We start from the raw sequence: 15,343 nt of genomic DNA, 5'->3' as shown, positions 1-15,343 counted from the left end.
TCAACAACACACTCAACCATTCATGCACCGCAGACATTCAAACACTTACTCGATACTCACAGAAACATGCATCCTATGCAAACAGACAAACACTCACTCAGTGCAAATTAAGAAAGAGCCATGCAAACAAGTGCTCAAGGAATGGAAAAATCGGTTCAATGCAAACAGTAGCAAAGCATCAACCGGGTGCAAACTCACAAACAATGCAAACATTCATACGGCAAGCATACAAGCAGAGCAAACAACTTTCCATGCATTGGGCATGGGAACATAGTCTGATCGACTCCCCCAGTGGCTGAGTTATCGTAGACGGGACAGTCATGCAACACAGACAGAAGCAGTTGTGCAATGCAAACAGACATTCGCGCAACATCATTCTAACATGCATTCAAGCAAGCAAAGGACAAATATAAAGCAATCGAATATATGCAATATGCCTCCACGCAAATACTACGCAACAGACCAGCATGCCTCCTGCCACGGGAATGGAACCCTGGGTGCAGTTTACTGTCATGCCAAGGACAAGCGCAATGTATAAATACAAATACGCAGACATAAACTTAAACATAAATCTAACATACAGTAAACACGCGTCCATACAAACATACGAAAATGTGTACGACGCCACATGGAGGCGGTCGACCCTGTAGAAATCCGCCTTGGACGCCACTCTTGCTGTTTTAACAACGTTCGTTTTTATTTTTGTTTTCGCTTCTTGGGTGGATTGCGACGCCTGCCCCACACCCGGGACACGCTTCTGTTTGAGAAGATGGGACATCTATCACCCCCACCCTCTCTTTATCCTGAAAGTCATGATATCGTACTTTATCCCGAGAAAGAAAATCCTCAAATAGAAAGGAAGATCGACAAACGAGATGTCTTTCTTTCTAGACAAGTAACTCAAGGCTTTAAAATACAAACGCATTCAGTGCAGACAGACGTACAATGCAAATATAAATGCAGTACAAACAGACATAAACCGCAAAGCCATCCCATGCAAACAAACAGACAACACAAAGCCAGATGTAATGCAAACATACATACAACGCAAATATGTGCATTGCAAGAGGCATGCATTGCAAAGACGCAGTGCAAATAACATGTACCACAAACAACTTTGCAATGCCTATATATAATTAAATCAACGTGATACGTTGATTTAAATAAATAGCCACACAATGCAAACAACACTCATGCAACACACGCAGAAAGGCGAATACAGAAACATTAATGAAACGCAATTCATTCACTCAGCACATCCACTCAACACATTCACTCAACACATTCACTTTATTCCTTTCTTCACGCCCAGTCAGTCCCATTTTTGCTGCCAGACCTCCCCATCTATCCAGGCTTGGCACTGGCACCTGAGCAGTCTGTTCGACTCCTTCAGTGGCTGGGTTATGACTGACGGACCAGTCATGCAACTCAGACAGATGCATTTATGTAATGCAAACAAACAAAGCAAGTTGCAAAAAACACAAACACAAACATTCTTGCAACACAACACTCATGCAATACGCAAATAAGAATTCATGCAAAGCAAACGTACCACTCACACAATGTACACAGAAACGTTCACGCCCGGGTCGAGGGCAGGCGTCGCAATCCACCTGTCCGTGGATTGGTACAAGTATATAAAATCCCCTTTTTCGTTTGTACTTTATAAAAGATATATAAAGGTTATAAAGAATGATTTTTGTTTCTGTATATATGTGTAAGGCTTTAGAAAGAAAATTGTAAGTATCTCCCTTTTCTTTATACGAATGCCCTGAGGTATTTTCCCGAGCTGTTGTGCTTGGGCAAGTAAAGGGGGCGTGTCTTTCCTCCAATACCTGGCATAGGACACGGTGCTCTCCTGTATACTCGTGAGTTAATAACAAGGCCATATTTACAATGTGTGAAGTGCGAATAGGACTGTGTTATACCTAACTCATGTCTGCAATCTCTTTCCAGCCTTTTTCTTTGCACAAAATCCATGACTTATGCTGGAGGCTGAAAGAAGAAAATAAGTTCGCGTAACAAGTGAAGAGGAAGTGGTAAACTTTTCTTCCTGAAGCGTCACAACATAAAATAAGACGACGAACAAAACTAAAATAAGAATCGATATATTTTTGTGTGTAATACTATTTATTTTGAATATATGGTGTTATTTTTATTTGTGTATATTTCTTACCCTGAATATTGCTAAATAATTGATGCATATAGGATCGAGAAAACCTAGAATGAGACTGAAACGAGCTGATCTATCATTCAAGGAAGAAAGAACCTACAAGTGGCGCAGTGAGTAGGATTCTCATCAATTTCATTTAGCAATATTAGGGTGGAAATCGTAATTACAAATGATTGTAAAAGGGGTATGTTTTACAGATTGTTCCGTCCATTTTTGAACATCTAATCATCTGGGTTTAACGAGTGTCCTGTGATAATCTTGGTGAGGCTTGTAAACTCTGGGCATTCGTAAAAGGGAGATACAGGTGAGAAGGAAAGTGCTTTTGTTATAACCCTATTGTATTGACAATGTACCTTATATTTGGTGAGTCCATAAGGTTTTATTGATTTAGTGCTTTTTCTACAATAGCGGGATATTGAAGTTGTATTTCACTTCAGAAGCGTAGTCATGCTAAATAAGCCAGCCAGTGCTTGTACTGTTACGCGCGCGCTGGTTTCACGTGACTTGGTGATCGACTGTCGATCGTACATCGAAGTCGTGGGTGCCTAATTGAAAGTAGTTTATGCTTTCACGTTTCTTGGAAGATTTTGAACGTGTTAGTCAGTTTGACCTCTTCAACTTCCAACGAACTTAATGTGTTAATTCTATATTTATTTTATACATAGTTGTTCTGAAATGTCTTTAGTGGATATTTTGGAGAAAGCTCAAGCGCTTGGCTTGAGTGCAGACGTAGTTCATGATTTACTAGAAAAGCAGCATCAGATAGATAAGGATAAGGCGGATAGATTGGAGCGGTCAGCCGAACGAGAGACGAGACGGCTAGAATTAGAATATCACGAGGCAGAGAGGCGACGAGCGCATGAACTCGAGCTTGCTAAGATTAAGCATAGTAGTTCGAACGAGTTAGACAGTAATTCTAGGTCAAATTCGCATATGTTCGAGGGTCTTAGACTGCCTACTTTTGCCGACGGCCAAGATGATTTAGATAGTTATCTACAGCGGTTCGAACGTTTAGCAGAACTGCATGGGTGGAAGCATGAGGACTACCACGTATATCTAGGTACATCATTACGTGGTCAAGCACTTAAGGTGTATATTTCTTTACCAGATGAAACCCTCCGAAATTATGAACGTTTAAAGGAAGCCCTGCTTAGAGCATTTGCTGTTGATGCAGATTCTTATAGAAGAAAATTCAGAGAGAGTAAATGTAAAGAAAATGAATCATATGTACAGTTAGTGGTTAAGATGGAGCAGTATCTCGATCGGTGGCTGTCCATGAGTAATGTTGAGAAAGATTACGCTCGTCTATTTGATTTCCTTATCCGGGAACAGTTACTGACAAATTGTAGTTCTGATTTACGCGTGTTCTTAAAGGAAAGAGGGTGTGAAAGCGCAACGGAGATGGCGGAAGCAGCAGATAGATATCGTAGTGCTCACGCATATCGCGGAAGCAAACTGTCAAGGCCGGTGCAAAAACAGAGTTCACCTAATTCTGATGACATTAAATGCCATGGATGTGGGAAGCCTGGTCATATCCGTCCGAACTGCCCTAGTAACCCTAGAAACTTTAAGCAAAAGACAGAGGGTAAAGTTAATTTTGTTTTTCAGTCTGAGATGAAACCACAAAACAGTATAATTGATGCTGAAGGCAAGTTGTTTGAAAAACCAGCGGAGGTTATGTTTGACACGGGATGTTGGATGTTCGACTGTAATTGTTAATGACAAATTAGTGCCTGCAAGATTTAGATTGGGGCCTATGGTTAAGGTTTATGATTATCTTGGGGTTCCAAATTCCTTCCCTAAGGTCAGATGTTTTATTCAAAGTAAATTTTTTTCGGGGTGGATTAGTGCTATTGCAGCTCCCCTTAAATTTGCAGACGTGCTTATCGGACTAGTTCCTGGCGTAAAATTGCCTAGTAAGTGCGCCACTACCTCGCTCGAGCACGGACAGAGCAAAGACGTAGGCGATGATGCTTCACAAGCTCTTACAAAGGTAGGCGATGTTTCTGTGGGTAATGACTACAAAATCGCGGATAAAAAGGATGTTAATGAGTCTCCTGACGTCATTGCTATGAGTGTCCAGACTCGTTCATCTATATCAAAAGTGGTTAAGATTACCTCATTAGCTTGTTCAGAATTCCTAGACCTAAATATAAATAAAGATCAAATAAGGGAGGAACAGCTAAATTGTCCAACTCATCAATCTATCAGGGAAAACGTCAAAAGCGGAAAACGTGTGAAAGTAAAATCGCGCACAGTAAAATTTGAAATAATAGGCGGACTAATTTACAGGGTATGTCTTGAGAGCAAATATGATTACGAAATTGGAAGTAAGCAGCTTGTTATTCCAGATAAGTACAGGATTCACGTCCTAAATCTGGCTCATGATTCACTGACTGCCGGACATTTCTCTCATCGGAAGACGAGTTTTAAAGTATTTTCTAAATTCTTTTGGCCCGGTGCTGGCGCTCACATTAAGAGATATTGCAGATCATGCCCAATATGTCAGAAATTTTCAGCCAAGGGAACTGTACGTAAAGTACCTATGAAGAATCTCCCCATAATTTCCGAACCCTTTTCACGTGTTGCCATAGATCTAGTCGGACCTTTTTCACCTTGCTCAGAGAGAGGAAACAAATATGTGCTTACTTTAATAGACTACGCTACACGATATCCCGAAGCTGTACCTCTGAAAAACATTGATACAGTAACCGTTGCGGAAAGCTTGGTAGAAATATTCTCGAGAGTTGGTGTCCCGAGAGAGATCTTATCTGACCGTGGTTCACAATTCAAATCTGATCTCATGAGCGAAATTCACAGAATGTTATCCGTTAAAGCTTTATATACCAGCCCCTATCATGCTTCATGTAATGGTGCTGTAGAAAGACTGAACGGTGTATTAAAGTCAATGATAAAGAAGCTTTGCGTAGATCACCCGAAAGATTGGGATCGCTATATACCTGCTGCCCTATTTGCCTACAGAGAAATTCCGAACGACAGTCTTAAGTTCTCCCCATTTGAATTATTGTACGGACGTCAGATTCGTTGACCTTTAACAATTTTACACGAGCTATGGACAAAAGATGACATCGATAGTGACGTAAAAACTACCTATCAGTATGTTTTAGATTTACGCTCGCGTCTTGAGGAGACTGCGAAACTAGCAGCTGCCCAAGCGGAGATTAGTAGTCGTAATTATAAGAGCTATTACGATCTTAAAGCTAAACACCGTAAGTTAAACACAGGTGAAGAAGTACTAGTCTTATTACCCTCCAGTAGTAATAAATTGATTATGCAATGGCTTGGTCCTTACCCCGTTGTGCAATGCAAGATAATGGCGTAGATTACGTTATTAGAGTACGTGGTGTAAAGAAACTATTTCACATCAACATGCTAAAAAGGTACTTCCGCCGTGACAGCTACAAAAGCGAGAGTGAAATTGCTCAGGTATGCATAGTTGAAGAAGAGAACCAAGTGGGTGATAACTGTGAACCAGTTTATTTTGACACAGAAGGTATTAGTAACATCAATTTTGGTAATGAACTAACTAAAATTCAAATTGGCGAATTGAAAGGGATTTTGAGTAAATTTACTGATGTACTGACTGTCAAACCAGGTCTAACAAATACAATAAAACATGTTATTAATATAAACTCTAGTAAACCTGTGCATAAGAAACCATATCCCATCCCTAACAGCCTAGTTAATGATTTCAACACTGAGATTGACAAGATGTTAGTCATGAACATTATTGAACCTTCAACATCTGCATTTTCTTCTCCTGTCGTGATGGTGAAGAAAAGTGATGGGTCGTGGAGAATTTGCATTGATTTTAGAGCCCTAAATGACGTGACTGACTTAGATGCAGAGCCCATGCCTAATACAGAAGAGGCTCTTGGAAAATTTGTGAACGATATTTATTTCACTGAAGTAGATCTTTGCAGAGGATATTGGCAGATACCCTTATCGAAAGACTCAAAGATGTATACTGCGTTTGCTACTTATAGGGGTCTCATGCAATTCCGAGTTATGCCTTTCGGATTAAAGTCTGCTTGTGCAACCTTCATAAGACTTATGAGGAAAGTGGTTTCTGAATTGAAAAATACTGACTGTTATTTTGATAACATTGTAATCCATAATAATGATTGGTCTGAACACCTACAGGACGTGAAAGATCTTTTGCTGCGTCTACGTAAGCATGGTTTAACTGCAAGCCTTAGTAAGTGTTTCTTTGGTTTTTCAAAAATTAAATATTTGGGAGTTTTGTTAGGAGATAACTGTATTAGTCCTCTTGAGTCTAAAATCAATGCCATCTTGGCAATGCCTTTGCCTGTAAACAAGAAGCAATTAAGGTCTTTCATCGGAACTATAGGTTATTACCGCAAATTTGTTCCTAATTTCGCAAGTATAGCAGCTCCTTTGCATGATCTCCTCAAGAAAAATAGTAGTAATAGATTACAGTGGAGTGAGGAGAAAGCAAAATGCTTCAACAAACTAAAGCTGTCTTTAGTAAGTAAACCAGTGCTTTGTTTACCAGATGATTCTAAGACTTGTCCGTGGATTGGTACAAGTATATAAAATCCCCTTTTTCGTTTGTACTTTATAAAAGATATATAAAGGTTATAAAGAATGATTTTTGTTTCTGTATATATGTGTAAGGCTTTAGAAAGAAAATTGTAAGTATCTCCCTTTTCTTTATACGAATGCCCTGAGGTATTTTCCCGAGCTGTTGTGCTTGGGCAAGTAAAGGGGGCGTGTCTTTCCTCCAATACCTGGCATAGGACACGGTGCTCTCCTGTATACTCGTGAGTTAATAACAAGGCCATATTTACAATGTGTGAAGTGCGAATAGGACTGTGTTATACATAACTCATGTCTGCAATCTCTTTCCAGCCTTTTTCTTTGCACAAAATCCATGACTTATGCTGGAGGCTGAAAGAAGAAAATAAGTTCGCGTAACAAGTGAAGAGGAAGTGGTAAACTTTTCTTCCTGAAGCGTCACAACATAAAATAAGACGACGAACAAAACTAAAATAAGAATCGATATATTTTTGTGTGTAATACTATTTATTTTGAATATATGGTGTTATTTTTATTTGTGTATATTTCTTACCCTGAATATTGCTAAATAATTGATGCATATAGGATCGAGAAAACCTAGAATGAGACTGAAACGAGCTGATCTATCATTCAAGGAAGAAAGAACCTACAAGTGGCGCAGTGAGTAGGATTCTCATCAATTTCATTTAGCAATATTAGGGTGGAAATCGTAATTACAAATGATTGTAAAAGTGGTATGTTTTACAGATTGTTCCGTCCATTTTTGAACATCTAATCATCTGGGTTTAACGAGTGTCCTGTGATAATCTTGGTGAGGCTTGTAAACTCTGGGCATTCGTAAAAGGGAGATACAGGTGAGAAGGAAAGTGCTTTTGTTATAACCCTATTGTATTGACAATGTACCTTATATTTGGTGAGTCCATAAGGTTTTATTGATTTAGTGCTTTTTCTACAATAGCGGGATATTGAAGTTGTATTTCACTTCAGAAGCGTAGTCATGCTAAATAAGCCAGCCAGTGCTTGTACTGTTACGCGCGCGCTGGTTTCACGTGACTTGGTGATCGACTGTCGATCGTACATCGAAGTCGTGGGTGCCTAATTGAAAGTAGTTTATGCTTTCACGTTTCTTGGAAGATTTTGAACGTGTTAGTCAGTTTGACTTCTTCAACTTCCAACGAACTTAATGTGTTAATTCTATATTTATTTTATACATAGTTGTTCTGAAATGTCTTTAGTGGATATTTTGGAGAAAGCTCAAGCGCTTGGCTTGAGTGCAGACGTAGTTCATGATTTACTAGAAAAGCAGCATCAGATAGATAAGGATAAGGCGGATAGATTGGAGCGGTCAGCCGAACGAGAGACGAGACGGCTAGAATTAGAATATAACGAGGCAGAGAGGCGACGAGCGCATGAACTCGAGCTTGCTAAGATTAAGCATAGTAGTTCGAACGAGTTAGACAGTAATTCTAGGTCAAATTCGCATATGTTCGAGGGTCTTAGACTGCCTACTTTTGCCGACGGCCAAGATGATTTAGATAGTTATCTACAGCGGTTCGAACGTTTAGCAGAACTGCATGGGTGGAAGCATGAGGACTACCACGTATATCTAGGTACATCATTACGTGGTCAAGCACTTAAGGTGTATATTTCTTTACCAGATGAAACCCTCCGAAATTATGAACGTTTAAAGGAAGCCCTGCTTAGAGCATTTGCTGTTGATGCAGATTCTTATAGAAGAAAATTCAGAGAGAGTAAATGTAAAGAAAATGAATCATATGTACAGTTAGTGGTTAAGATGGAGCAGTATCTCGATCGGTGGCTGTCCATGAGTAATGTTGAGAAAGATTACGCTCGTCTATTTGATTTCCTTATCCGGGAACAGTTACTGACAAATTGTAGTTCTGATTTACGCGTGTTCTTAAAGGAAAGAGGGTGTGAAAGCGCAACGGAGATGGCGGAAGCAGCAGATAGATATCGTAGTGCTCACGCATATCGCGGAAGCAAACTGTCAAGGCCGGTGCAAAAACAGAGTTCACCTAATTCTGATGACATTAAATGCCATGGATGTGGGAAGCCTGGTCATATCCGTCCGAACTGCCCTAGTAACCCTAGAAACTTTAAGCAAAAGACAGAGGGTAAAGTTAATTTTGTTTTTCAGTCTGAGATGAAACCACAAAACAGTATAATTGATGCTGAAGGCAAGTTGTTTGAAAAACCAGCGGAGGTTATGTTTGACACGGGATGTTCGACTGTAATTGTTAATGACAAATTAGTGCCTGCAAGATTTAGATTGGGGCCTATGGTTAAGGTTTATGATTATCTTGGGGTTCCAAATTCCTTCCCTAAGGTCAGATGTTTTATTCAAAGTAAATTTTTTTCGGGGTGGATTAGTGCTATTGCAGCTCCCCTTAAATTTGCAGACGTGCTTATCGGACTAGTTCCTGGCGTAAAATTGCCTAGTAAGTGCGCCACTACCTCGCTCGAGCACGAACAGAGCAAAGACGTAGGCGATGATGCTTCACAAGCTCTTACAAAGGTAGGCGATGTTTCTGTGGGTAATGACTACAAAATCGCGGATAAAAAGGATGTTAATGAGTCTCCTGACGTCATTGCTATGAGTGTCCAGACTCGTTCATCTATATCAAAAGTGGCTAAGATTACCTCATTAGCTTGTTCAGAATTCCTAGACCTAAATATAAATAAAGATCAAATAAGGGAGGAACAGCTAAATTGTCCAACTCTTCAATCTATCAGGGAAAACGTCAAAAGCGGAAAACGTGTGAAAGTAAAATCGCGCGCAGTAAAATTTGAAATAATAGGCGGACTTATTTACAGGGTATGTCTTGAGAGCAAATATGATTACGAAATTGGAAGTAAGCAGCTTGTTATTCCAGATAAGTACAGGATTCACGTCCTAAATCTGGCTCATGATTCACTGACTGCCGGACATTTCTCTCATCGGAAGACGAGTTTTAAAGTATTTTCTAAATTCTTTTGGCCCGGTGCTGGCGCTCACATTAAGAGATATTGCAGATCATGCCCAATATGTCAGAAATTTTCAGCCAAGGGAACTGTACGTAAAGTACCTATGAAGAATCTCCCCATAATTTCCGAACCCTTTTCACGTGTTGCCATAGATCTAGTCGGACCTTTTTCACCTTGCTCAGAGAGAGGAAACAAATATGTGCTTACTTTAATAGACTACGCTACACGATATCCCGAAGCTGTACCTCTGAAAAACATTGATACAGTAACCGTTGCGGAAAGCTTGGTAGAAATATTCTCGAGAGTTGGTGTCCCGAGAGAGATCTTATCTGACCGTGGTTCACAATTCAAATCTGATCTCATGAGCGAAATTCACAGAATGTTATCCGTTAAAGCTTTATATACCAGCCCCTATCATGCTTCATGTAATGGTGCTGTAGAAAGACTGAACGGTGTATTAAAGTCAATGATAAAGAAGCTTTGCGTAGATCACCCGAAAGATTGGGATCGCTATATACCTGCTGCCCTATTTGCCTACAGAGAAATTCCGAACGACAGTCTTAAGTTCTCCCCATTTGAATTATTGTACGGACGTCAGATTCGTGGACCTTTAACAATTTTACACGAGCTATGGACAAAAGATGACATCGATAGTGACGTAAAAACTACCTATCAGTATGTTTTAGATTTACGCTCGCGTCTTGAGGAGACTGCGAAACTAGCAGCTGCCCAAGCGGAGATTAGTAGTCGTAATTATAAGAGCTATTACGATCTTAAAGCTAAACACCGTAAGTTAAACACAGGTGAAGAAGTACTAGTCTTATTACCCTCCAGTAGTAATAAATTAATTATGCAATGGCTTGGTCCTTACCCCGTTGTGCAATGCAAAGATAATGGCGTAGATTACGTTATTAGAGTACGTGGTGTAAAGAAACTATTTCACATCAACATGCTAAAAAGGTACTTCCGCCGTGACAGCTACAAAAGCGAGAGTGAAATTGCTCAGGTATGCATAGTTGAAGAAGAGAACCAAGTGGGTGATAACTGTGAACCAGTTTATTTTGACACAGAAGGTATTAGTAACATCAATTTTGGTAATGAACTAACTAAAATTCAAATTGGCGAATTGAAAGGGATTTTGAGTAAATTTACTGATGTACTGACTGTCAAACCAGGTCTAACAAATACAATAAAACATGTTATTAATATAAACTCTAGTAAACCTGTGCATAAGAAACCATATCCCATCCCTAACAGCCTAGTTAATGATTTCAACACTGAGATTGACAAGATGTTAGTCATGAACATTATTGAACCTTCAACATCTGCATTTTCTTCTCCTGTCGTGATGGTGAAGAAAAGTGATGGGTCGTGGAGAATTTGCATTGATTTTAGAGCCCTAAATGACGTGACTGACTTAGATGCAGAGCCCATGCCTAATACAGAAGAGGCTCTTGGAAAATTTGTGAACGATATTTATTTCACTGAAGTAGATCTTTGCAGAGGATATTGGCAGATACCCTTATCGAAAGACTCAAAGATGTATACTGCGTTTGCTACTTATAGGGGTCTCATGCAATTCCGAGTTATGCCTTTCGGATTAAAGTCTGCTTGTGCAACCTTCATAAGACTTATGAGGAAAGTGGTTTCTGAATTGAAAAATACTGACTGTTATTTTGATAACATTGTAATCCATAATAATGATTGGTCTGAACACCTACAGGACGTGAAAGATCTTTTGCTGCGTCTACGTAAGCATGGTTTAACTGCAAGCCTTAGTAAGTGTTTCTTTGGTTTTTCAAAAATTAAATATTTGGGAGTTTTGTTAGGAGATAACTGTATTAGTCCTCTTGAGTCTAAAATCAATGCCATCTTGGCAATGCCTTTGCCTGTAAACAAGAAGCAATTAAGGTCTTTCATCGGAACTATAGGTTATTACCGCAAATTTGTTCCTAATTTCGCAAGTATAGCAGCTCCTTTGCATGATCTCCTCAAGAAAAATAGTAGTAATAGATTACAGTGGAGTGAGGAGAAAGCAAAATGCTTCAACAAACTAAAGCTGTCTTTAGTAAGTAAACCAGTGCTTTGTTTACCAGATGATTCTAAGACTTTTTATGTTCGTACTGATGCTTCTGATATTGGTCTCGGAGCGGTGTTATTACAGAATATGAATGAAATTAACATGCCTATCTGTTACGCTAGTAGGAAATTACTAGATAGAGAAGCAAAATATGCTGCCATTGAAAAGGAATGTCTTGCCATAGTTTGGGCAATTCAAAAGTTTAAAGTCTATTTGTATGGAAGAGACTTTATCTTGCAGACAGACCAACAACCTCTTGTTTATCTTAAAAATATGAAAAACACTAATGGTAGATTAATGCGCTGGGCTTTGGCACTACAGTGTTACTCATTTACTGTAGAGTATATAAAAGGCAGCGAAAATGTCGGAGCTGACATTCTTAGTCGTTGCCCTGTACCTGAATAGTTGACCAATCATGGAGTTAAAATCTTGAGATTTTGAACTTCATTGGGGGGCATTGTCCGTGGATTGGTACAAGTATATAAAATCCCCTTTTTCGTTTGTACTTTATAAAAGATATATAAAGGTTATAAAGAATGATTTTTGTTTCTGTATATATGTGTAAGGCTTTAGAAAGAAAATTGTAAGTATCTCCCTTTTCTTTATACGAATGCCCTGAGGTATTTTCCCGAGCTGTTGTGCTTGGGCAAGTAAAGGGGGCGTGTCTTTCCTCCAATACCTGGCATAGGACACGGTGCTCTCCTGTATACTCGTGAGTTAATAACAAGGCCATATTTACAATGTGTGAAGTGCGAATAGGACTGTGTTATACATAACTCATGTCTGCAATCTCTTTCCAGCCTTTTTCTTTGCACAAAATCCATGACTTATGCTGGAGGCTGAAAGAAGAAAATAAGTTCGCGTAACAAGTGAAGAGGAAGTGGTAAACTTTTCTTCCTGAAGCGTCACAACATAAAATAAGTAGACGAACAAAACTAAAATAAGAATCGATATATTTTTGTGTGTAATACTATTTATTTTGAATATATGGTGTTATTTTTATTTGTGTATATTTCTTACCCTGAATATTGCTAAATAATTGATGCATATAGGATCGAGAAAACCTAGAATGAGACTGAAACGAGCTGATCTATCATTCAAGGAAGAAAGAACCTACACCACCCAAGAAGCGAAAACAAGAAGAGGGCAGTGTAAGGCATCAGAAAAGAACGTTGTCGTTCAACACTCTCCCTCAACATTCACTCAACACAATCTCTCAGCACAATCACTCAACGCACATACATACATAAAGGAAGAAACAAACAAACAAACACTCATTCAATATATACTCACTCAACACTCTCACTCAATAACCACTCCCTTGGATACGTATGCCACTATGAAAACCTATCCATCTATCCAGGTTTTCCACTGGCACCTGACCAGTCCGTTCGATTCCCCGGTGGTTGGATTATGGCAGACGGGACAGTCATGCAACACAGACAGAAGCATTTGTGCAATGCAAACAGACCTTCGCGCAACATCATTTCAACATGCATTCAAGCAAGCAGAGGACAAATATAAAGAAATGGAATGGACGCAAAATGCCTCCACGTGTGTGTTTGTGTGTATGTGTATGTGTGTGAGTGTGTGTGTGTGTGTGTGTGTGTGTGTGAGTGTGTGTGTGTGTGTGTGTGTATGTGTGTGAGTGTGTGTGTGTGTGTGTGTGTGTGTGTGTGTGTGTGTGTGTGTGTGTGTGTGTGTGTGTGTGTGTGTGTGTGTGTGTGTGTGTGTGTGTGTGTGTGTGCGTGTGCGTGTATGTGCATGTGTACATGTGTGCATGTGTGTGTGTGTTTGTGCATATGGGCGTGTGTGTGTGTCAACACACTCAGTCAACATATTCACTCATCAAACTGAACATATTCACCCATCTAATTCACTCAACACATTCACTCAGTACATTCACTCATCACACTTACGCACCTTCACTCAACACATTCACTCAACACATTCACTCAACACATCCACTGATCATATTTACGCAACACATTCACTCAACACATTCACTCAACACATCCACTGATCATATTTACGCAACACATTCACTCAACACATTCACTCAATATGCTCACGTAATATACTCACCACACTCACTCAACACACGTAGATGAATTCGTGCAAACCAAACAGACACGCACTCATGTAATACGCACAGCAAAAAAATCCTCCTTTGCAAACAAACTAACACTCACGTGGTGTTATAGTCCAAGAAGAGAAACAGCCATGCAACTCAAAGCACACAAATGCTCAAGGAATGGAAAACGCCTTCGTGCACTGCAAACAGAAACAAAACATCAACGAAGTGCAAACTCACAAACATTGCAAACATTCATACGACAAACATACATGCAATGCAAACAACTTATCTGTGCATTGGACATGGCAACACAGACATGCCATTCCAACTGCAGGGCCCCCTCCTTGCTCAAGGGAACCCTGGGTGCAGTTTACTGTCATGCCCAGGACAAGTAAATGGATAAATACAAATATACAGACATAAACGTAAACATAAATCTAACATACAGTTAACACGCGTGCATACAAACATACGAAAATGTGTACTTATCTGAACCCGCGACAGATTCGGCGCCACGTGGAGTCGCTCGACCCTGTAGAAATCCGCCTCAGGCGCCTCTCTTGCTGTTCTGACAACGGTCTTTTCCCATCGTTTTACGCTGCCCTCTCCTTGCCCTCTTCTTGTTTTAAATGACACAATTCCTTCTTCATCGCCAGGAAGATATCCGTTAAGGACCTGGGTGTTCTGCGACGTCTGTCCAACAGCCGAAAACACTCCTCGAACTCTGAGAAGATGGGATATTAATCCCCTCCCCCCACCCTTTATCCTGTAAGTTATGCCATGGAAACCTTATCCTTTATCTTTAAATTGGAAGAGGGATCAACAAACGAGATGTCTCTCTTTATATCCAGTTCTCCTCTTCTGCCAGACCTTCCCATCTATCCAGGCTTGGTACTGGCACCTGAGCAGCCTGTTCTACTCCCGGTGGCTGGGTTATAACAGTTACGCAACACATACAGAACCATTCATGCAAAGCAAACACTCACTTAATACACAGAGACACGTCCATACTATGCAAACAGACAATCACTCTCGCAATGCAAACAGGCAAGTAGGTTGAATGGCAATGCCACTACACCTCAAAGTCATACCTGGGTGGCCGAAGCCTTCAGCAAGGTCTTGTTTTTAACCCCACGGGGAGCCTAACTGCGCCCTCCTCATCCACGAGGGTTGGGGTTACCGGTTTAGACGCCGACGATTCGTCAATGCTGTAGGTTGTACCACCTTACTTACATGGTTAGTGGTAGCAGAATTTCTTCTGACCTAACTATATAATTCCAACATGCATACAAACAAACAGACATAACATAAAGTATGAAATAGACGCAATATGCCTCCACGCAATACTACACAACAGTCCAGCATACTTCCTGGCACGCGAGGAGCTGCAGGGCCCCCTCCTTGCTCAAGGGATCCCTGGGTGCAGTTTACCGTCATGACCAGGACAAGGGCAATTGATAAATACAAA

The 15,343-nt window shown here is 40.1% G+C and overlaps 2 protein-coding genes and 1 long non-coding RNA gene across 3 annotated transcripts; all 3 read left to right on the top strand.

The window, feature by feature from the left end:
* The first annotated feature begins 2,848 nt into the window (after positions 1-2,848).
* Positions 2,849-5,222, top strand: LOC125034066. The gene is made up of 2 exons (XM_047625708.1): positions 2,849-3,881; positions 4,051-5,222. The coding sequence occupies exons 1-2, from the start codon at positions 2,849-2,851 to the stop codon at positions 5,220-5,222; spliced, it is 2,205 nt and encodes a 734-aa protein (XP_047481664.1).
* A 2,067-nt stretch (positions 5,223-7,289) lies between these two features.
* On the top strand, positions 7,290-12,388 carry LOC125034241. Its single transcript, XM_047625960.1, has one exon. It carries the CDS (start codon positions 7,959-7,961, stop codon positions 12,201-12,203), a length of 4,245 nt encoding a protein of 1,414 aa, XP_047481916.1. The 5' UTR covers positions 7,290-7,958; the 3' UTR covers positions 12,204-12,388.
* A 78-nt stretch (positions 12,389-12,466) lies between these two features.
* LOC125033913 lies at positions 12,467-12,800 on the top strand. The gene is made up of 2 exons (XR_007115642.1): positions 12,467-12,510; positions 12,599-12,800. It is a non-coding gene; the product is annotated as an uncharacterized LOC125033913 (long non-coding RNA).
* Positions 12,801-15,343: the final 2,543 nt, after the last annotated feature.

The sequence above is a fragment of the Penaeus chinensis genome, chromosome 17, assembly GCF_019202785.1.
Source record: "Penaeus chinensis breed Huanghai No. 1 chromosome 17, ASM1920278v2, whole genome shotgun sequence".
Classification (NCBI taxonomy): domain Eukaryota; kingdom Metazoa; phylum Arthropoda; class Malacostraca; order Decapoda; family Penaeidae; genus Penaeus; species Penaeus chinensis.
The sequence above is the reverse complement of the archived record's forward strand: the minus strand, read 5'-3'. Positions and strand labels throughout refer to the sequence as shown.

What these genes read in the sequence shown, in the direction of transcription:
- LOC125034066 (XM_047625708.1), top strand. Translation starts at nt 2,849, where the DNA reads ATGTCTTTAGTGGATATTTTGGAGAAAGCTCAAGCGCTTGGCTTGAGT. An exon ending in GGGATGTTGGATGTTCGACT is followed by an intron (nt 3,882 to 4,050) that starts GTAATTGTTAAT and finishes TTAAATTTGCAG; the next exon opens with ACGTGCTTATCGGACTAGTT.
- LOC125034241 (XM_047625960.1), top strand. Translation starts at nt 7,959, where the DNA reads ATGTCTTTAGTGGATATTTTGGAGAAAGCTCAAGCGCTTGGCTTGAGT.